The sequence below is a fragment of the Carassius carassius genome, chromosome 17 (assembly GCF_963082965.1).
Source record: "Carassius carassius chromosome 17, fCarCar2.1, whole genome shotgun sequence".
NCBI lineage: Eukaryota > Metazoa > Chordata > Actinopteri > Cypriniformes > Cyprinidae > Carassius > Carassius carassius.
Genome location: NC_081771.1, coordinates 5945993 through 5970905, shown reverse-complemented (window position 1 = coordinate 5970905; position 24913 = coordinate 5945993). Strand labels below are relative to the sequence as shown.

General features: G+C 35.4%; 1 protein-coding gene across 1 annotated transcript; it reads left to right on the top strand.

Annotated features, from left to right (window-relative positions):
* The first annotated feature begins 6130 nt into the window (after nt 1-6130).
* Nucleotides 6131-19653, top strand: LOC132160858 (uncharacterized). The gene is made up of 8 exons (XM_059570570.1): nt 6131-6290; nt 14688-14756; nt 15323-15393; nt 15528-15608; nt 17850-17970; nt 18516-18568; nt 18956-19099; nt 19201-19653. Exons 1-8 carry the CDS (start codon nt 6191-6193, stop codon nt 19375-19377), a joined length of 816 nt encoding a protein of 271 aa, XP_059426553.1. The 5' UTR covers nt 6131-6190; the 3' UTR covers nt 19378-19653.
* The last annotated feature ends 5260 nt before the right edge of the window (nt 19654-24913 follow it).

The window sequence follows — 24913 nt, the reverse complement described above, 5'->3', positions numbered from 1 at the left end:
ATTTCTAAAAGTCTAACAGTGGACACAGAGGAGTTGCAGACCAGTCTGGTGAGACAAAATTATATTCATTGTATATCTTTTACAGCAATAAACAGTATATATATATATATATATATATATATATATATCATATTTTTCTTTTTCATTCTTATCACTATATTGCTCCTTGCATCTGCATTTAATTCTGCTAATTAGTATAAATATTTTTTTAGTTTATTTTTTTTACTGAGGTCATTTGGCATTACCTCTTGTGCCATTCAGATATAATTGAATGTTCCAGGAGTAAGCTTAGACAGTTTATTACCAGACACAGTCAATGCTAATTCTCCAATTAGGTTTTATACCATCCAAAAATTCTGAGCTTTATTGGTGTTTTGGGAAATCGCAGAAATAAGTGCACTTTGTAAATAGTACGATATTACCCCCTAGTGGAGAGAAATGCTTACTTGTGGACAACAGAGTCTTTTTTACTGCTATTTACACATACCTAAATGGCAAGCATCTGTTCTCCCCTTTATTTTTATTTTTTCATAAATAAATAAATAAATCAATGGTATGTATGTGTAGCACAAACACACATTTATAAACACACAAAACTGGGGGGGCGGGGTCAAATCGAATCTGTGACTGCACTGAATATAATATGATGAGTCACCAATAATCTTGGTGGGTGGTGGTTTGTAAAATCCATGCAGTATCTTTCCACCTACTGTCTATTCCTCCTAAGCAGTCTTAAAAATCATCAGTACCAAAGTATCACAAACAGAGCTAGATTTAGTAGAGCCCGGCAGCAGCGTTTTGTCCCTGTCGGACAGAGCCCATGCTTCTTTGGTGTCTAGCCAAGCAGCTTTACTGCTCAGAAGCCAAGCTGCCAAGCCACTGTAGGAACATTGGCCAGCACATTACTGATAAACTCCTCAAGGTGGCAAATTACTGTGCTGCCAGAGTCTCTACTCATCTTGGCAACACAACCACTTTTAGCACAGAGCTAGTATTATCTTTCTATCTATCTATCTATCTATCTGTATATCTGTATGGCTGTCTGTCTGGCTGTTTTCAGCTGTGCAAATTCAGTTGTTCCGTAATGTATTGATGGTATTTAGAGTGAACTGATCCGTTCAAATGCTGTCATCCTGATAAAGTTTGTTGTTTTTGAAAAATGCCATTGATCTACTTTAAATAACAAGTAGCTTGACAAGCTCCAGTCAGAAGAGCATCCACAAAAAAATGATGTGATGTGCACTAAGGGCCCAACACTTTCCCGCATTCATGAGAGGAAGGCCCTTTCAGTTTCAGTTTTTACAGTTTTTAGTTTTCACTTTATAGTTTACAAAGTCTCCCTTTAAACCGTAAAAGATTTTCTCAGCATTTTCACAGTAACTTTTTAAAACTGTACTCTTTGCACCAACTGCAAATCAAAGCCCGAAGATAAAGCAGCAGAAGGAGGGAATGGAGAAAAAAAGATAAGCAAAGACTAAATACAGTTATATATTGTTTTCCAACATGCTTGAAGTAGGACTAAAATAAAAGAAATATCCAGACTTGATGTTGTTCGGTGGGCTTACATTTTTTGTGACATTTAAACAAGCCTTGGATTTAGGGGAATATTTGACAGGCAGCACAGAAAGATATACAGCCAGAAGATGAATCATAGTGAGGACCCTTCAGAGGGAATAATTCACACTTAGCAGAGCTCATTGTCGACTACAATTATTAACTGACATTTAAATGTCCCTTGCTAATATTATGTTAACCTATACATCACCAAGCACACTAGGAGGGGATAAATAAAACAAATGGCACAAACTACAGAAAGGAAGGATGAGGCTAGGGCAGACTGGTTCATGCAAATCAGTTTCAGCAATTTCTTTCTCGAGCACACACATACATCTATTACACACGGCAAATCTTTAATTTAATGCTGCACAAATGACTTGCCAGCACAATAATCATCTATTAGTAAGTAATCGATAATCATAGTGACATCAGTCTAATGCAAAAAAAAAAAAGCCTATCGTTGCTGGTGATATTGAACTAATTGATCCCTTACATCCTAGAGTAAAATTCTAAATCCCAGAGGGACAGCATCTGATCAGTGTCTATTGCAAAAGTGTATACTTTAATTAACAAACTACTTCTGCACAATTAATTGACAAAGAAAGAACAACATGCAGTACAGTGGCTGTAAGAAATTACTCCATTAAATAACTTGGGGTGAACTGCAGGGCTGAAATTGTGACCAGCTCCTAAGTAAATTGGTTTTCTACTGTTATTTGTGTCTACACATAACCCTTAATGCGGTGCATTGGTTAGATAACAGCTAGAAAATGTGTACTATAGCCTTAGCCATACAGCAGATCATCATCAATAATCATTTAAATACATTCAGATTGTTGGCAGATTCATAGTGGATTCAATTTGGTCTCATGCTCATTAAATGACTACATTAAAACCAATGGAATCATAAATTATATCATACTGATTTTTAGATATTTTCCCATCATCCTGTGCAGCAAACACTGCTGGTAATGAGATAACATTTTGGCCATAATAGGTGAAAACATTATATATATAATGAGTATTTAAATCTGTAATTTACCACTATTCTTGAAGGATAGTCAATAGTTGCATAGCTTTCAACCTGTGAGTTTTATCTCAAAATTCTGCCACCAATCTCCATTATGTCCACCCAAGCTTCTCATAATAACATAGCGCACAATGATAAACAATCTTTAGTAATTGTTTTTTTATGCTCCACAGAACACCCATTTCTAAACAGAACAGAAACAGGAGGTGTAGATACTTTCACCAAAATGTATACTCCGGGTTTGTTGTATGATGTCCACAGTTCATTTACGGCCAGTGTATTATGTTATTCGTTACAGATGGTGCCACACATCTAAAAAGAAAAATACAAAAATTACACAAATAGTAACTCCCCAAGCCATAGACATGAGCAAACAACTAAATGACTGGTTATCACACAACAGATTGAGATTATACAGTATCATAAGTCATAATATGTATATGTTATGGATCATGATATGTTTTTATCACTTATTGTTTCCTGAGGATCACTATATATTGGACATTATCCAGTATTTACAGACATTTCCTAACACACAAAGCAATAAAGTGCAACATTGAAAATATAGGTAAAACATCTGCAAAAAACAAATATGGTTTCATACCAGTACATGTTATAATGAACAGTCAGAGGTGAAGAAAATTATTCCTTTAATTTACAGATCCTGGCAACATTGGGATCACCTTACTGTAAATGTTACACAGGAGAGTAGTTCTGTCTGACTAGGCCTATATGCTGTGAAGGGGCACATTTGTCTCAGTGTTTCAGTGAAATGATAGACCGGGCGTTTCCACCCGTCCCTGATCATTACCACTCACCAATTATGTCCTTGAAACATTCAATATTGATGAATTCATCCTTCATTTTTTCACATTTCACCATAGAGGAGTCTCTCACAGTATGATACAAAGAACAACCTTGCAGATTTGTTCTGAACAGGTTCAGCAAAGCCATATACAAAAGAATCTTAGGCAGGGGAACATAAGACACTTTATAATTGCTGCAGTGTCCCTGAGTTATTACTGCAACAGTGCAGATAAGCAACTGAATTGAGCTGTCATTTCTATTACAATCACTCTCAAAGCAAGCAATATGTTCCTCTGACATTTTCTCCATTTGGGCTAATACAGGACTCTTACACAACTTTTAACAGCAATTTCCTTGTTGTTACATTATGTTTCCTATAAGGAAGTGCCATTAAGGCAGTCAAAGTTGATAAAATCTACATAGAGTGCCAGGATGTGAAAGAAAGGGTAGTGAACATTACCCAAATGCTTCAGAATGCTCATGAATATACTGAAATTTCCTCTCATTCAGAAGGCCTTATCAAACACAAAATGTGTTGTATTTCAGAGTAAAATAGATATTCAACAAGGGATGCTGGGGCATTCTAAATTCCATTAAATCATTACAAAGGTAATGTAAGTTATTACACTCTTTAAGATTAGAGAGGACAACATTGTATCCTCTTAAATATCATGCACTGATGAATTATACACAACAGGACCAGGAATATGCATTAAATTGGCCCCGCTGCTGTACTGTGTAACCTCTAATCACATAGACCCGGGTTTGTTTCTCTATGGTAGTGGTCTCCCTATGGCACTGTAACTGTAAATATGTCTGTAACACTGCTTATAGGCTCACGATCTGTGCTTCACACACACATTCTGCCATGCTTCAGGGTAAGACAGCTAATCGTGGCTAACCTCACTCTCTTCAGAAGTTCCCTTGGTGACTGAATGGCTATGGGCTGTAATGCATGAAATCCATTATAGTCTCTTTGTTTTCATAAGTAGAAATGCAGGATGCTCTCATGTACACTCTTACATCCCCAGCTGTACTTCCAGTTCTAATGTTGACAAGATGTTACCACAAGACCTGGGACTTTTAGTGCACATTTTGTGCAAATAACAGATGCACCAGTTAGTTGAACTTAGAGCTATACTTTAAAATAGTCACAGTTAAATCAAGCACAAGCCAATATTTAGTATGTTCTTACAATGGAAAATAACAATCTATATCAGTTCAGAAATGAAGGGTCAGTTTACAACATTACAATGTTTCCATTTCAATACGTAGATTCTGTTTGGGATTTTCTTCCATCATAGGAATAAATGACATCTTAAAATATATTAAAATGGACAACAGTTAAATTGTTATATTATACAATATTACTGTCTATATTGCATTTTTCCATCATAAATGTTGCTTTGGTGATCGTACGAGAAAAAACTCTTACCAACCCCATTTTTTTAATGGTGGTGTTTATATAGAAATTCATTTAACTGATATTGCTATTAAAAAAAACTGTATAAACATCAAAGTGAGAAAACAGTGTCAGGCCCATGGAACAATATGTACTTTCACACCATCGCTTTGTAATATGACTTCCTGAACACAGCATTCCAGAATCACATTGCCATTCATCTCTTCTGTAAACATCCAATTAAATCCAGCCTCAATAGCCAGAGATGGAATCTATGATTCCATTAAGTTTATCCAAAAAGTATAATCATGATAGCAAGATGAATATGCAATATGAGGCTTTCCGTGAACAACGTTATTCCATGAAGTGTGAGAGGTATTAGGTATTGCATATTAATATTTAATTCATAGCAGTAAAACATAACTTTTGTTAAAGATCAAAAACATAGCTTGAATATGCATTTCAGTATTTAATATTATATATATATTGTATTTGATTGCAAACTGAAGTTGTTTTCAGTGCTGCAGTCTCCTATAAATGGATAAATGTGAAATTTTAAACAGCAGGGGTCAGCACTGTGTCCTAGTTTCTTTGCCCAAATGAAAACAGCCCGTAAAGCAATGCCAATAAGTAATGCTTGCTTAGTAGCTACAGATTCTAGCATACACAAGATTTTAACATTGTTATAAGCAAAAAAAAGTCTTACATTGATTTATTATATGTTTATTATTACTTGAGGCACTTTGCTGAGTCTGGAAAGTATGCATCAACATAACACTAGAAACTGCAACAACACATTTCATTCTGTGGACTTGCTGCTGGAATGCTGCCTAAAACACTATTCTTATTTGAAATAGGACAAAGAATGCATTTATCATCCACTTTCAGATTTACGTTGAGGAATCGAGGAGTTATAAAATACAATGTTTACATTAAGTTTTTCTCCAGTGCTTTACGCAGATTTATGTACTTTTAAAGTGGTCAAATACACATCAACTTACAAAATATCCACCCATTTTGTTCCTTTGTTACAGGACTGCTATAATATGTTTTTTTTTTTTATAATGTGAGTTTTCAGTAAGGCATCACAGCAAGCCGATGGATGAATTGAGCACTGATGCTGTCTCTATTATGTCTTAATCGTCTTAACTTCACTTAAAAAGACTAAAAAAATGCAATTTGAGCTACTTTGGATACAGACACTATACTCCATAATTACAACACAGCCCAGGGGAATGAAGAATAGAATAGAATAGAGAGGAACGGCTGAAGTAGAGAGTGGCAGTGAGTGAAAGAGCGAGGGGGAAGGGCCATGGCATTGGCTTTATCCCTTGTGTGACACTCACAGTGAAACACCCCCAAACCTCACACACTCTCACACACAGTCACACCACATGCTCCAGGACCGTTCGCTCAGGATGGCCACTCACAGAAAATGCCACAAAGCGTCACATATAGCTTTCTTAATCTGTCTTTTTGCTGCCTTATTTCAAGGTGAGTACAATTTACTTCACTTCCGTTCTCCTGCAGATGTCTGGAACCAACTTTGCATTACTCAAAATGTTAAGGGAGAAGCATGTAATGCATTAACATTTTGCTTTGAGAGGTCTTATCTACTCCTAAGTTTTAGTAACTATTATAAAGAAAACTTTTAATGTAAAAGTTTCAGCGCTTGTTATAATGCATGCACTTCTTCACTCCGCTCTGCTATTTCGCTGTCTGGGAAGCTACCACACCCCTTTACATCACAGCAATACGCTGTAAATAAAGTTGATGAGTTTTCTCTCAAGTTAATGGCTTGGGATCAATTGATTCGCTCACTCCCACACAGTGTATCTGTGCATATATAATATCACCAGGTGGCTGTGTGTGCGTATGTATGTGAATTAAAGAGTCCATCTGTTGTTATTCCATTAGGCATAAAGAGGATTTTGTTCATTTGGCGGACTATGAAGCATCCAGGTGTTCAGAAGACCCTGGGTGGCAAAAGTTGTGGACCGTATGATGTAATACATATTTCAAATTCAGTCAGAGACAGAAACAAAGACTCATGTTAACATTACAAAACCACAAATAGCAGAACAGCGGTGGCAAATTATTTTCTGAATTGATGTTTATGAATTATTAGTGCTGTCAAATGATTAATCGCAATTAATCGCATCCAAAAAAAAGATTTGGTTTACATAATATCTGTATGTGTACTGTGTATATTTATTACGTGTATATATAAATACACACACATACAGTATATATTTTTAAAATATTTACATGTATATTTATATATTTTATATTATATGAATTCTATAAATATATTTAAAATATAAACAACATTTTTCTTAAATATATAAATACATGTGTGTGTCTTTATATATATACATAGAAATATACACAGTATATGTATAAAATATACATATTTATTATGTAAACAAAAACTTTTCTTTTGGATGCGATTAATCACGATTAATCGTTTGACAGCACAATTAATTATTAATATTTTCCAGTAAAATAGCTAAACTTATTCGAGAGGCAAAATTGCAGTTAGATAAATTTAATTTGATATTTGTTTTTAATTATTATTTTAAGCCTAGGTCTAACTAAATGTAATTTATTTATTTTATTATTATTTTTTTTTATTAAGGTATATAGCTTAATAAAACAAGAACATGTTTAAGCTATAAGCTATAAACCTTAACTTAGAATAACCTACAAATAACTTCTTGTTTAATTCTGTAGATTTGGACTGTAGATTTCGAATTTTAAGTAAAGAAAATAAGTAAAAATAATTCAATTAATTATTATAAATCCATGCATAAAATTTAGCCACATAAAAATGTTAAATGATATTTAGCTACTTAAAAACACTCAACCATGCAATAATATGAGGAAATATCAATGTTTTATTTCAGATTTATTACTTTATAAAAAATACTAGTAAAATATGTTTATTTTCCAATGCAGATTTGGGGCAATGCATGCATTCTCTTGCATGCTCCCGACAACCAAGAACAGCTTTCACTCTCATTGGCTTAGGTCTCATAACTCAGTTATTGTAGCTTAAAGGGGTAAGAGCTCTGCTGATAATGATGCTTCGGCAGAGAGTGAAGGGGTAGGCCTGTTAAAAGAGTGCCTAATTAGAAACATAAGAGTCTGTCTTTCCTCCATATGTTTGCTGCCCACTCTTTGGGTGGAGACAATTTGGGCCCCACACTTGAGGAAGAGAGGGGGCTGAGGGGTCAGAGGCCAAGGGGCATGCTGTTACAGAGAGGGAGAGAGAGAGAGAGAGAAGACGGTCCTTACATTCCTCCTTCCCTGGATTGTTTGAGTCTCAAATTCCAGAACCCTTAAGGGAACTCTCAGTCTAGCAGCAAATGACAAGGCATCATTTAGTCAAGAACTGCAAAACTAAACAGAATGTTCTACACCATCATTGATTTCTCAACCTCAGAGAGACAAATATATTTCTAACATTTTCTAACATAAGGATAAAATTACATTTTAAAATATACTAAAATAAAAAAACAGTTATTTTAAAATGTAATAATATTTCACAATATTACAGCAGTTTTTACTGTATGTTTGATCAGATAAATACAGCCTTGGTAAGCATTTGAGACTTCTTTCAAAAACTTGCTAATGCTAAGGTGTTTTTGGTAGTTGTGAGAGCATTGTTATGCACTTGCTTCGGCTTCTAGGGTGTTCTTAATGGTTGACCAGGTGTTCTTAATGGTTGCTAGGACATTCTAAGTGTTTAGTGACTGCTAGGGTGTTCTGAATGGTTGCTAGGGTGTTCTAAATGGTTGCTAGGACATTCTAAGTGTTTAGTGACTGCTAGGGTGTTCTGAATGGTTGCTAGGGTGTTCTTAATGGTTGCTAGGACATTCTAAGTGGTTAGTGACTGCTAGGGTGTTCTGAATAGTTGCTAGGGTCTTCTGGATGATGTTGAGTGATGAAGTAAAAAGAGCCGGTCCCCAAGACTCTTTGGCATTCTGGTTCACCTTCAAATGTGATTTTATTTTTGCCCACCAGGAACAATTTTAAGTCACAAAAAATGAGATTTGAGGACATTTTCTTTGCTTTGATAGGCAAAAGTGACAGATGTACTTGAGACGGAGGTTGGAGGCATATGCTCGTGCATCTGCTGTGGTAAAGCTGATCTCTCATAGCAGCTGACGAACTGTCAGTGTTATCAAGTGTGAAGCAGGGCATGATGTAGCGAGCGTGCTGTCGGCTGCGAGAGAAACTGCGATGTGGGACCTCGCCAAGTAGCGTGAGCAGCCTCGAGGATCACAGTACAGATGTAGAACAAATACATACCGCTTTATAGACACCCACACCCCTTCTGTCTTTCTTTCCTCGCATGATAGGTTCCTTTATCATTCCTTCTTCCCTGTGGCTTAGAAGGAATCCATACTATCCCGTTATTCAAGCATTCCTGGGGTTGGAATTTCGAAACATTCCTTGACTGGAAATTCCCAGAAATCTTGAGGGAAAGACAGCCAGGGATAGTAAGAACATGAGAGATGTAACTTCCTGTTATGTGATGGGAAATATGGAGGGAATGGGGTGAAGATGAGTTGAGGAATGGGGGTATGGGGGCAGATAGATGTAACATATCTAGAAGGGGGTTCTAGAAGGGGGTAGAAGGGGGTTGTAGAAATGTTCCCTATGGTTGTAAGAGGCTCATTTGTAAAGTTGGTGCAAGTGCCTGAGTGAACTGGCATGTGTTTTTGTTTGTGTGGACAATTATTGACATCAACTTTTCACCTTCAAAAAAACACATTTGGTAAAAAGAAGTTTCTCTTTCTGATTAACACAAATGTGCATAATTAGGAATGATTATACAGAAAGAAAAAGAGAAATGCAATCAGTGTCACAAAATTTTTACAAAGAAAGTTTTCCTTAAAAACTTGTTAACATTTTAGTTTTAATGAATTAATTATGCCTTGTGATGCACCTGATAATGCATTGTACAATTGTAATCAATAATTGCCTCCTCTTTTAATACATTATAACACTTATCAATTCTTTGTTATACTACTCATTTGATATTTGGTTATAATTATTTACAACTAGCTACAGACTTTATAATGCATTATACATAAAGGCTTTAAGTGAAGTGCTACCAAAATCTTATTTCAAAGAAATAAATAAATAGTCTTAATGTTCACCTAAAAAAATGACAATTTTGTCAGCTCTTTCATTCTTCTCTTCTTCTTCTTTTTTTAAGGAATATTGAGGTCCAAAAAAATGAATGGATATTGAATGGACAATATGTATTCTTTGTATTACACAGTAGAAGGTCATAAAAGTTAAGAATGACGTAATCATCATGAGTAAAAGAGAGAATTTTCATTTTTTGGATGAACTATCCCTTTAATCTGGTCAAAGGTTTTCTTTAATTGTCTATTTTAGCCAGATATTCATTTCCTGTGACCCTGATGCTAACATTTTTCTACCACTCACTATGTTTTGAGATGCATTAAATTTGCACCACCGCTCATTCTTGTTCTCATGTGAGCACAAATTCTTTTTTCACATCACAACTGGGTCACTAATATCCCTTCTGGCAAACTGGAGCCATGCTTTCATATGATTCTTTGAGTAATGGGCTCTATTGTGCCTTCCCTCTATACAGGCCACTGTTTTCAGAGCTATTGATATGGTTTAATTTATTCTGTTAACTACTGAACTATGTAGTGCCTTGAAAGTCTTTAATGCTTTCAAAAAGTTTGTACATGATTCAGTTCAGTGTACAGTAGTTTGTTGGTAAAATTACCAGTGCTCAGAAGTTGTTCTTTTACTATTCTTTTACTGTATGCATTATATATAAAATAATAAATTATATATTTTCTATTGCTGTAATAGGCTATAATATTATCCATTTCTATATCATATCTAGACAAAATGTCTAATACCTCTCCTAAAAATATACATAAAATTACAAGTAAGCAATCGCTTTCGCTGTACAATGGAAAAACATACAGCAGTCATTCAACAAGAAATTCACTGAACAATCAATACCAGACACAAGTCATTGTAGCATTCAAAACAACACCAAAGATGCAATGAGCCTTTCACAAGGGTTCCACAAGTAAGCAACAGCAAAGGCAAAGTGTACTGTTACTGTACTGTATATAAAGTTGCTGTCACCTCCAGATACATATGCTTTCTATCGCACAGGACAACAGCTGTGATGGACAAGAGTGTCAAATTCATTGTTAGCATGCCATCTCAGTTTTATCCTCCACACTCTTCTTTTGTTCTTCAATGGTCTAAACCCTCTTCTTATCAAGAAAACAAAATATAAGATCAGTCGGATATATGGCTATGTTTTTAGATCAGAACTTTGTCTTCTGGGCACTTTAAAGCACAAGTACTTTGATGTTTTTTAATGAAACGAGATAATGTTCTTCTGTGATACCAATTTTTTCCTCACTTCCCCGTAGTTTTCCTCTTTTTTGCACTACTGTTCAAAAGAGGTCATTTATATACTTTTATCTTCTGAATAAAAACAGGTTGTGCTTTATCAGGATGGCTGACAGATAAACTTCATTAAAACCCATCTGTCTGTCAGTTTACAGGGAGGATGGAAGGAAGTGAAGCAGAGCAAATGATTCCAGCCAAGGATCAGTTTAGGGTTCTCTGTTTATCTTTGCACTGAAATATACCTAATAAAATGTTTTCGTTCAGCATGCTGTCCACTATGCAATGCAAATCTTTCAGAAAAAAACCATAGGCAGCATTACATCTGTGTTTGTGCGTTTGTGCAGTTGCTCTGTTTGCAAGTGCCTCTAAATTAAATTAAACCATCAAAACAATACGCCTCTGAAATACCAGACACACAGAAACACACACGCCTTATACCACACACACTGGCTATGTTTAACTAATTCATAGGATGGGAAATAAACAAAGCCGTATCAGCCTGGTAGGAGCCCAGGGGGGGCGAGCGAATGAGTGAATACCGCTGAGGTGAGGTCATACTAGGAATGGGGGGCTCAGAGAAGCAGGAGGGTGGACTCTGGAGTAGAGGAGGAGGGGAAAACAAGATTTTAATGTGCCCATCTGTTGACTTCAGCTAATGGTGATGGAAACAAAACCCTTGGCATGAATTAATCTGTAATGTCAGAAACCAAAGTGGTCGCTCTTTCATAGCTCAGGAGTCTTAGAAACATAGGAAGATTTAAACAATTACAGGCATGCAGCTAGAACATAGAGCTACTATACAGTAGAGTTATAAAAACTCTCATTTTCATATTGAAAGGTTAGACTGAAAACTCATGGCAAACCAGCACCTTTTAAATTCCAACCAATATCCCTTCTGAAGGTCTAGAGATTCATGTTTGGGTTCTTCCTCTCAAGACAAGAAGGTAAAAGTCTCCATTGGCTATTCATTTAATCTCATTGCTGGCAAGGATATATAACTGAGATATGAAAGTGATATTAACGCAAAATTAAATCACATTTGTGCTTCTTATAAACATGCAAAAACTGCAGTTCCTGTAGCTCAGTTTTAGAGCATTGCGTTAGCAGTGCAAAAGGTCATAGGTTCGATTCCCAGGGAATACACATCCTGGTAAAACAAATGTATAGCCTGAATGCACTGTAAGTTGCTTTGGAAAAAAGCTTCTGCTAAATGTGATTTCTTTAGTCAGCAATGCTAATAAAATGTCTTGCAAGTGACAGAGTTTTGATAACAAACAATTTACTGTTTTAGCACCTAAAAATTTCCTGGTTTAAATCTTTTCACTATATCAGCCAGTTACTCATACATTGGAAAGTGTATTACACAGAAGTGGGATTTAGGCTATTATTCTTGGGAAGCTACATAATCAGGCTTATAAATCTAATTTACAAAACACTTAGGGATGATTTGACTAAACAGTTATGCCTCCACAAACTAACACTCAAACCCGGTTAAAAGATGGGGAATTGCATTGTGCAAATTGCATTCAGAGTAAATTTTTGGCAGAGTTTGCACCATTACTGATTTGCATAACTCTTTTTGTCAATACAAAGAAGCGCATGCAAATAAACCCAATTCATTCTTAGTGAATTTCCCTGTGAAACTTTAGCATGGAAAAATCTAGATGCTAGCATTAGGATACAGTTAAATATGCTTTTCCTGACTTATAAATATAATAATACAAGACGACGAATTTCATCCAAGAGAGAAACACTACCATATCTTATAATATCATATAATTACTTCTCATGGCTATTTAATTTACAGGCAAAATAAAAACATGGGAAAACTAATTTGCTGACTACCAAAATGTTGAAAAATGACCAAATTTGGTATATGAACAATCAAAAGATCTATTAGAATTAATTAGACTGGTGAACTTGAGAATACTTTGCTGCATGCTCAGGAGAATTATGCAAATTATGCTAAATAATCGTTTCATTATAATGGATGGAACGGATGTCTTAGAGCGCACTAAATCATTCTGACAGTAATCTGACTCAGTACTGCCTCGCTTTAGGTTTCATGTGTATCATGCTGAGCGCTGACACATGACCGAAGACAGAAAAAAAGCTCTCTTTAAAATAGAATCACTCCTTTATTCAAAACATCTCTAGCAGAAAATCACATAAATCACATTTTTCAGCACATAATCATGTGCAAATGTGAAATGGCTCCAGAAAGACAGAAATAAGAGTCTTTTAGTCCTCTTTCCATCTCCCTGCCTCCTTTCCTTTGACTATTCTTTCCTTTGTGTTGAGGCAGGGACGGGGTCAAAGGTCAGGACCTCTTGTAGCAGGGAGGAGGAGTGAGGTTACGGTTTTATTAGCTCAGTCTGTGCTGATGTATCCATGCTCAATTAGTCTATTAATTACACACAGCACGTTTAACTCATTGATTCGAACCAGTGCAGCCCTTGGCAGAGCTGTTTAGAAAATAAGTCAGTGTTCACTCCTCTGGCTCTGAAAAACATTATGCAATTTAATCGACTTGAACCAGAGTTAAGCACGCTAAGCAAATGCTCTGAATTTCAAAGACTTGAGTTGTGTAAATTTTTGCTACTCAATTCAGTTAGTTTGGATGCGGCCAATTGAACACAGTCAGTTACAGTATGGTGTCATTCAGCTCTCTAGTAAAACCAGATCCAGCTTCATCAAATACAGGACCAGCAACATTTTAAAGGAAGCACAGGAGATAGGACAGAATAAGAAAAATGTTTGCCAGCCAGATTCAAAAACGCGTCACCCACATAAACTCTATGGCTCAATGTGTTGGCTCTAACATGAGTTTATAACTCATACACTACAATGATTGTGGGTGATGAAGACAAAAAACAACTCAATTAAATAGAGGGGGAAAAAAGATAAAAACTTTAACTGAAATGCTAATTGGATTCAAGTCTATGGAACAATGCCAATGCAACAATATCGTTGACGAAATTTTAAACAACACTACACAATATTAACGATTTACAGTTCAGTTAAGGCTTATTAATTCTAATAATTTTATCTAACTAGACACATTTCCAAATAAAATATGTGAGCGGTGGGGTTAGTAAGAGGATTTTTTTTATGTTTTTGAAAGAAGTCTCTTATTCACACCAATGATGCATTTATTCAGTCCAAATCACCATTAAAACATGTCATATTGTGACATATCATTACAAATCAGCATCAAGACACTCCTTCAGAAGTCTTTCTAATGTGCTAATTTGCTGCACAATGTAAAAGTCTTTACTGACACTTTTGGGCAATTAAATTCATCCCTGCAGACCTATTACTTTCTTGCTCAGATCCCTCCTTCAGTGCATGCCTATTGGTTATCTTTTGCTCATTTAAAATGTTTTAATTAGACTGAATATCATGAAACTTTGAATGCAGTTCATTTGAATGAGCCACCCTGCTAACATTTACCTTAAATTTCAGCTGTGATTTGTGATGAAGTCCGTGGGGATGGTGATCCGTTCCTTCAAACAGCAAAGGTGCACAGCAAAGGTAAAAAATCAAATAAAAGGAAATTAACCCATGTTAAACTCAGCAAAGACACAAATGAAACATTCAGATATGAATGAAATAATAAAGATGCTATTTGGTCATAATACCTTCTCTGTAATTAAAAGCATGAATCACATGTAATTCCTTTTCCTGTGTTTTCCCTTGAGTTTTGAGCTGATTAGCTTACACAACATCAGCAAGCAAAAAAGCAAGAAAAATATCTAGGTATTTAGAACCAAAACAGGTGATGCTGTTGTTTTAAATGACATTACAAATTTAAGTCTGGTTTATATTAGATGTGATATAATAAATCCATTTGTACTGTACAAATATGTGTGATCTATATAACGAACCGACTGGTATAATATATGATTTTCCTGAAGTCTAAAAAGTAGAATTTACCTCACTAAACTATGACCATGTTCTTCACTTTCAAAAGTAAATTGTATGAGAAAAACAACTCTTTATGACTATGGCCACAACACTTGGACATGTAATAAGTATATATCTCACAGAAGATCCTCAGATCCAGATTTTAATTTTACCCACCTTGTCACCTGATTCAGAGACGCCACAACCTGAGACCACTGAGCTGACTCCAGAACAGACCGACCCAAACCCAGCTGAAAAAAACAGTGTCTCTTCTAAGGTGGGGACACTCCATACTGTACTTCAGAAAACATCAGCAAAGGATTAGTTATTTGTCAAGCTCCATCCGTTATGTGTAAGGTTAAGAAGAACTTCTAGCGTTTATTTGTATTTATTTTGCAGGGCAATGTGGTCTGTGTGGATAAAATACCTGTGCGATACAAATATGATGTGCAGCTGAAACTAAAGTCCTCCTCCACATGTGTAAGTACTGGTCTGGATTAGGGATGGGACGGTATGAAAATTAAATATCACGATTATAGTGACTAAAATTATCACGATTATCAATATTATCACGGTTTTGTTGAAACGAGATGAAAGTGTTCAAAAATAGTTGATGCTCACACTGAAAACATTTCAGCAAGTTTTATATTTAATAATCAACAAACAACTAATAAAACAAGCAACTCTATGCACTTAATTTAAAGAAAGATTAAATTCTGTGGCATTTCCTTCCTTACAATGAAAAGTGTAGAAGCATAGAAAAGCATAGAAAAGTCACTGACTTTCGCCATTCCTTCTCGAAAAAAAACAAAAAAAAAATTGTGCGCTGCGCTTGCGTCAGACTGTTGCTGGCTGGACATGATTTAATAGTGAGTTATTAAAACCGCGATAATCAAACACGGTTTTAATGATAATTCATTTTTAAACGATATTACTAACCTTCAGCACATTTTATCACGGTTATCAATAAAACCGGTTATCCTCCCATCCCTAGTCTGGATTTATCCTGTGATAATTGAGCAGAATCTGGGGGGAAATATTATATAATAATAGCAGTGCAGATTCTAGATCCATTCTGGCTAGTTTAAAAGGGGGGTTGAAATTAGGTATAGAGTTGGAAAATCTTTAGTTAAACTATAGAGACCAAAACAGACCAGAAGTACTCAAAGTGATTGTAAAAAAATGTCATCCAAGGAACAATGTTGTGAGTAGCCTATCTGCACCCACATGTCAAGATAATAATACATTATTTTATATATATATATATATATATATATATATATATATATATATATATATATATATATATATATATACACACACACTATTGTGGCAAACAAAAAGAAACATTCTGTCAATGGCATTTTGATTAAATAAATTAAGGCAGTTTTTATGACCATAACATTTTTGCATTGTATTGTTATATTCATGACAGTTAAGCACTTTCCCCAAATTCTCATTACCATAAAGCCATAAAATATATAAATTGTACACTATTATATACTTACAAAAAATGCAATAAAAATTTATATTCAAATTGTAAAGCACCTAGACATAATGGCATAATTTGTTACATTAATATACTACATACTGATTTAAACAAAAAAAAGCATTGCATTAATGTAATAAAATGATAATTATAAAAAAAACAATATTACAGTAATGAATATTGTCTGAAAACAGTGTAAATAACAGCCACAATCTGGAGTGTAATGTGACCTTGCACATGTTCTCATGAGAATCACCAATTAGCAATCACTCAGACATACCCTCACACCTTTACATTTCAGAAAACCCGCACTAAAGTGTGATCAGCATTATCTACAGTAAAAAGAGTCTTGAGTCACAGACTATAACTTTAAACAATAAGCAATAAGCCAAGTCTTTTTATAAGTCAATCTGCAGAGACCCTAAAAAGGGTGTTATGCTATTTGCTAAGCTAAGGTCTCACTGGGTGGACCTGTCAGAGGCCTTGTGGCCTGCACATCAATGGGATTCCATTACACTCTATGGGCGGCGGCTGTTCGGCATTCACGCCAGGAATTCTGCCAAGATACACAGTCAGGCCTCTAGGTTTAGTTTCAGAGCCAGTAAAGTGTCTCAATAGAATAAAGTATCTACTACTAGTAGTAAAATAGAAAAAAACGGCATCATGAATGACTTGTGTGTATGTGACTAAAGCAGAATTCATGTCTTCAGACTTTAATCTGCTGATTTCAGCTCAAATTCAGAACATATCTGATACTTGTTCTAACAAAAAAGAAAAACATTTGTTTAGCAAGTAAAGGAAAGTGATTTAAACTGCTTCTCATTTTGGAAAGTTTGCTCAGTTTATTAGCATCAGAATTATCTATTCTAGTGATATTATTCTAGTGTTAATCATAAGGGTTATGATCAAAATGGCATACTTTTATGGGAATGCTATTGTCCAATGTTTCCTTGGAGAACTGTGACTGAGTGGAAGGGGAGGCTGTTGCTAAGAGAGAAAACCTGAACATACAGGCATCATATTACACCACATTCCAGGAGAGAAAGAAATATGAGAGAGAGAGAGAGAGAGAAAGAAAGGGGAGAAAAAGAGAGTAAGGCTTAATGCATCACTCTGCTTTCTTTTCATCATGTTTACATGTTAAATAACCACACACAAACTCACATACACACGCACGCACATACATATATGCATTTGTCCTACACTTATTCAAAAACTCTTTCATCCAATAGGAAGAGACTAAAGTCAGGATACAGAGTGTTCTAGAACATCTCTGCATTGAAGACTGCAAACTTGAAATCTATCAGAAAGACAAAACGGATGAGGTCATCGTTTATGGAGACAGCATTGAAAGTTTGTATTGTCTTCTTTTTGTTATTTATTTGTTGGTTTTACATTTGTCAAATATAGAAAATGTACAGCAAAAACACTGCGATCGATGTCATGAAATCATCAGATTAAATTATCAGTTCATTAAAATTCATGTGTGAAATGGACTTGATATAGACCCCCCCCTCGACAAAATAGAAAAGGATATATAATTAAATATGATCAAATATATAAATCTAATATTACAGATATGAAATACAATATAGATGACATTTCAAACAAAGTATTACATTTAAATTCTTTTTAAAGCATTCAACGTATATCTGATGATTAAAAAAGTTAAAAAAGTAAAGCCATTGAATTTCTTTGAATTTCAATTCATTTTTACATATTCAAACTATAAAACTTTTCAGAAATTAAACTGGAATTTAAAAATGTATTGCCACAAAAAATACAAATACAGTATAAATCAATAAGTGACTAATATGGGTGTATGTTAAATATTACAGAACAACCAGAATAAAATCTTTTTTTTTTGTATTTATTTGTTTATATTTTGTTTCATGAAGCTGATCCTGAAGGAATGGCTGGGAAGTTCAACAACGACAACATCACAGATAAGGTCAGCAACGCCAAAACTTTGTCATGTTATCAAGCAAGCAATGTGAAAAAGAAGGAAAACATACAAAAGGAAGGGGATCCTGTACATCTGCTATCAGGATTTTGTATAGCAGTGGTTTAACACAGTGTTACTCCCAGATTCCAGACCATATGAATAATACACACCCTGTTATGCCTCTGAATCAGAAACACTGCGTATTTTACCATGCGGTTTAATTGAGGGTTAAGTTAGGTTGAAGTATGACTGTAACTCATTTTAAGGGTAAACAGCTGTGCTGGCAAATCAAATTAACACACTTCACACTTAATTCACAAAGCTATAAAACCCAAAAAAGAACTGCATCCAGGTCAAAAGGGCTAACATGTTTTGGAATTGGTCTGTGTCTAGGTGGAAGTAGAGGAGGCCGTTTTGGGCCATCGCTCTAAAATTGTCCTGATCTCTCTTCTGATAACGGGTTTGCTTCTTGCTGCTTTGCTAATTGCTGGATACCTTCTAAAGACGAATCGGGGACAATCGAAAGGGCTACGACTGGTGAGTGTGACTATCTAATCACTGCACATTCCAAATGAATCGATAGGGTTGAGGTCGGATCAATGCTCAGCATATCTATCCAATGTCTCGTCTCAATCAAGGCTGAAGACTCCTTTCAAGTGGATCAAGAGATACAAGGCAACACACTGCTGTCTGTGGCTCCTCTGCCTCAACAGGAGCCTTTGGACAAGCCCATCATCAATGGAGAGTCGCCAGAATCTCCCCCCACCAATGGACACTCCGCCACCCAGACACAAGTGGCCGATACTCCGATGTAAGCGACTCGGAGTCCACATCAATCCATCGACCCAAACATCATGGGTTATCAAGCGCAACAGCATTAGGTGTGAAAAAAAAAAGATGAGGTTGAGAAAAACAGTGATGAAAGTACGAAAAGACTGATTGCTAGACAGCCTTTAAATGAAAGAACCAAATCTGTTCCAGCTGAGCCTGAAATGTTAGCTGATGAATAACAATTCAGAAACCACATCAGTTATATACAAACATTTACACTTTTAAATATGTTTGGACTCCACCAGTGTTTTGACGCATTCTGTTGGTGGTTACTAGCATGTTCGTTAACATTATGAACAATACTTTTACAGCATTTATTAATCTATGATGATGCCCATTTCTATATATACAACATGATACATTTTTAATGTATCAAGTAGTATAAATGAACATTTATGTATTATGAATGAATATGAATTAATGAACAGTGGTATACTTATGAATTAACATTAACTTTGATTATTAAATGCTATAAAATTGTTCATGTCAATGTTGTTCATGAAATCGAATTCATTAATGTTAACGAACTGAAACTCGTTGTGAAGTGTTATTCTTAAATGTTTAGGGAGTCAGAATAATAACTATTGTCTGGATTCAACAGTTCTTAAAATTAGGATTCTTATCAGATAGAATAGGGTTGGATATCAACTCTGGCCTTTCAGTGTAGTCTCATTTTCAATCGCCTATATGTTAGCATTTTGCATTTTCCACTCTTGATTTGATTCATTTTGGTAATGTACAGGATGCTTATGCATTTCAGACTTTTTTGCATTTGGCAGATGCTTTTATCTAAGCAACTCTTGCATTTAAATACATTTAATCAGAATGCATGTTCCTGGAAACTGAACTCAGGACCTTGGCATTTCTAACATTATTCTTTACAAGCTGAGCTGAAAAATGTGTAATATGCAAAAAGCTGTAAAGTGGTATCTCATAACACAAGTACAGCTAAAACGCTTTGAGTGTCAGACATCATGCACTCACACACATCTTAATGGTAAAGACAAAATAGCCGTTAGAACAAATGACAAATTTTACTTTTACTGTTTGTGTAATTGCATATATTTTTATACAAAGTATATTTCATGTTTTTTTTGGTTTGGTGTGTCATCTAGACATTCAATTAGTTACTCAGTGGGGTGGGGGGGGTCATGAAGATGTAGGAATATTTGTTTAGCATGTAGAAGTGTATGTGAGAGAGTTCTTTTATTGTTTTGTTTGTCTTATTTCATTTATTATGGAGAAGCCACATTTCTGAACTGCTAGAGAACAAAGCAAAATTTCCATTTTTTTTACAGAATATCAAACATTTAGATATATAGATAAGTATAGTATTTTTTTTTTCTGTAACTTTCTTGATTTTCTGAGAAATCTGAAAAAAATAAAATAAACTTTTGTTTGGGTCACATTTCACTTTATTTAAATGAATTCCAACAAAATCACATGATTTATCCCAAAAAATCAACAAGCAAATGATCACACTTTCCATCTGGGCCAGATAAAACACTTAAAATGTATGAATATACAATATCTTGCTGATTTTCAAGTTCATTAAAAATATTACTTCAGAGAAGAATCGACATTGCAACTTGCCACCTAAAAAAAAATAATAATCATAAATATTGTAAATCTTTGGCTTTAAATGTTTAAGTAAACAAGTAAATCTACTGAGGCTACTACAAAGAAAACACTAGTAAGGCAGTAGTGATGTCCCCAGGGCCACATCAAGATTGCTACGTGCATGAGATTTCAGTGGATTCTCACGGTCGTGGGATCAAGTGAATTGTGTTAAACCCTCTGTGGAGGCCCACAGTTGAACATTTTGAACTATGGTATTGTATATTTTATATATAGACAGGGCTGGAGAAGTTGAGTCTCCAACCACCAGATGAATTCAACAACTACAAGAAAAAAAGACCAGCACTGCCATGGCAAAATGAAGGTGGAGCTGAGGTTTCCCTCTAACAATGAACCAACCAATCACTGTCAAGAAGGGGGTATTCAGAAATCATTAACATTCAGAATCAACTTTACCCAATGAAAGCTAAACAAATAAACAGGAGCTAGAAAAAACAGCAATTATATTTCTAAACCAAGCATAAAGTGAAACTTATTCCCAGTTCCTCTTAAGAATAAAATATAAACTGCATGTGGAGGATTTTATGGTTATCCTAAAATGTGAAATACTAGTCTGGTATTAAATTAAATACATTTAAAAAAATACTGTGTGGGCCATGTCATAACATCAAGTTCTTTTATTTATAAATCATTTACAGCATGCAACGTCAACTGGCGGCCCGCCCAAAGATCTCCATCCGGCCCCCAGAATAATACTGAATTCAGGAATAACCTTGTAAGAGGAAAAAGTTTAGGGCTGGTCCGAATACCATTTTTTGAGCTTCGAAGCTTCGGTAGTAATGAACATTGACTATTCGAAGCTTCGGAGAGAGGGGCTGGACTTATTTTTCTCTCTAATAAAGGCAGGAATTTGTGTCTGTATTTCCGTTTGCATTTTTATTATTTCGAGAACCGTTCATCCAATCGTCTTCACAAGGGAGTGCATTGTCGCATTTGGTGCAATATAGATGGACACGCAAGACGCGACACATTCAGATTTAATAAACTTTTAGTAAACTACAGTCAGAACAGCGCGAGCGGAAAGCGGCGCACCTCACGCGTGCAGGGCTTATGCTCCAAGAACGGACACTGCACTAGTGATATAAAACGCACACACACAGGTCTGTTAAATTAAGCAATACTTTTAAGGTAGTCTAATATTTTTCTGACTAACAAATTGGCACAGTAAGGGTAGATTTAAATAAAGAAAAACGAAATTTAAATAAAGAAAAACGAAATTTAAATAAAGAAAAACGAAATTAAGTTAAATTAAAAACGAGATTAATTTAGATTGATAATAACGGGTAAAAATGCTAATACATTTTGTTTCTATTATACTCTATTTTCCACAATGTCAAAGCAACAAAACACAAGCTCAGACATGCACTTCGGTCCATACAAACTCCGCTGTTCTGCGCTCTAGCCAGAGAACACTCAAGTTGCTGGAACACGAGTCGGTTCTATTTCTAGCATGCACGCATTTTCCGCGTGGCTCAAGCGCGCCTGAGACGCATTTCTCAGTGTGCAAACTCCAACCTGTTAAATATGGGAGCCAAAATAAAAACGGACACGCCACGCAGCTGAGACGCTCAAAAAGCCACAAACCCGTTTCGCGGGGGATCCCATGAGTGCAAAAAAAAAAAACAATTATTCGAATGTCAAATTTTCAAATCGAATACCAACCCACCGAACGAATATTCGGGTCCTTTCCATATTTATTTATTTTTAAATCTAACTGAAAAAAAGCAAATGAGGCACACAGGTACAACATTTCAGTAGGCACTATATATATCAGTCCATTCTTCATTAAAACTACGGTTTTCTGAATCAACTTTTCGCTTAAGGCTCTTTGAGAGTGCCATTTTTCATTCAAATATATTCAGAAGGCCTTTCTTCTAGTGTTCTCCACAAACTACGACCTGCATGTGACAGTGATGGACAGCTTGACAGCCTCACAAATATGAAGCCTAAAATATCGCTATCGAATTTTATTTTATATTATGAGTATCTGGCCCTTACAGTGTCTGCAGAGAAAAATTCTGGCCCTTTGACAAATATAGTTGATGACCCCTGATTTACAGTCACCAACAAATAGTCTAAATACCATGGAGCTAAATAAAGACGTTCAGTCAGACCCAGCTGCATGCTTCAGATGTTCAGTGGAAGAGCTAGCAGAGGCACACTAGTGACACAAGATCTACATCACACTCTTCTGCAATAACAAGTAAAGGGCTTAATGAGTTAACATGATAATCAGAGACAACCTAATACTGACTTACATTTTAAAAAAACACACACTGTAAATACTGTGGTACATTAATCTGTAAAATCAATACAGCAACACTGATTTTTAGTTTTAGTTTAGGTTGTTACACCTGAAAAAAAGTTTTACAAGTTGTATAGAATAATATTTAATTAACAAGACCAACTATCTCTGTTCTCCACAAGACTGAAACAAGAGTAAAACCTTCCCAACCAGGCACACTGGTTCATTTCACACGCACACACAGACAAACCTGTCAGCTATAAAATCCTCATAAGAATGACACATGCCCGCCCCTGTATTATGACCAACACATGTACTTCTCCTATCCCAGACACTTCCCTCCATCACATTTGTGCACTACTGAATACTGTAAATCACTATGCCTCCGTCTCTGCTGAGCTCTATGGAACATAGAACAACAATTGATCAGTTGTTGATTATGCTTTTGATGAGGTATTGCTTTTGGAATAAAATGATCATGTTCTTAATTTTCAAAATGTGGACTTGTTCACAAATACTCCACTTTGTAAGTGCTAACAACTTCAGCAATGGCTTAAGTCGAGAAAGTATTTTGGGCAAACAGTTCCCTCTAGTGTGTATTAAGAGCTCTTGCATGGGAAAAAATTTTACTCTGGGAGAGCTGTGAGAATTCATCATGGAATCCATCCTTAAAACAATAACACAAAATAATGTTAAAACAATAAACTCCTTCCTTATTGTCACAAATAATAAGTTTTTTTCCCCTTTGTTGTCTAAAGTTATAATGCCAAAGGTATAATAAAACCATTTATGACTTTTAAACTAAATTGGTAGGAACATGAACACATTCATGAAATTACCTAACTGAAGACTATTCTTTACTTATTGGCTAATCAACATATTTTATGATATATTGACAACATATTTTATGATATGAGTTAACATTTACAAACAGTGAGTCTTATAAAACTTCATAAGTGTACGTTGGATGATTTTTGTCTTGAAGAACAGTCCCATAATGTTCTGGAATGTTCTAGACTATTACAGACTGTTATAGGAATTTATAGAATGTTCTAAAAACATTCAAAGCAATTTTAATATTCTGAACTAACTGTGAACGTCTTCCAAACTTTAACAACCAGAAAGTGCTACAACAATTTGTCATACATGTATGTGTTTTTATTTAGTAATATGTTTGCAGCATGGCAGATTGTAACACGTGGGCTTCTCTTAATAAATTTAAAGATATCTTCCTCAATATATCTGTATAAACAGCAAAGTCACTTGGCAACTATAAATGTTTTTATATTAAAGCACAGACGACATATTTGTATGTTATAGAGAACATTTTTACAGTTGCAAATTTTCCTAAGAATAAAATCAATAAACGAGCTAAACAGTGTTTTCACGACGGCGAAGAAATGACAGATCGTTCCCGTAAGCTTGAGTTCCGGTGCTTTTGTTCCCTCTGAAGGCTGCGATGCGCATTAAACGATCGCCTGTACCATGTGACCTCATTCAATGTTTGTAAACACGCGTCAAGCACATGTGATCCAGAAGTGTTTAGGAACGTGTAAAGCGCGGTGGCCAATCAGTCGCCGGGGGAGCGTCTGGGGGCGGGGCTTGAGTATTTCGCCCTGGAAAAATCGATAGGGATC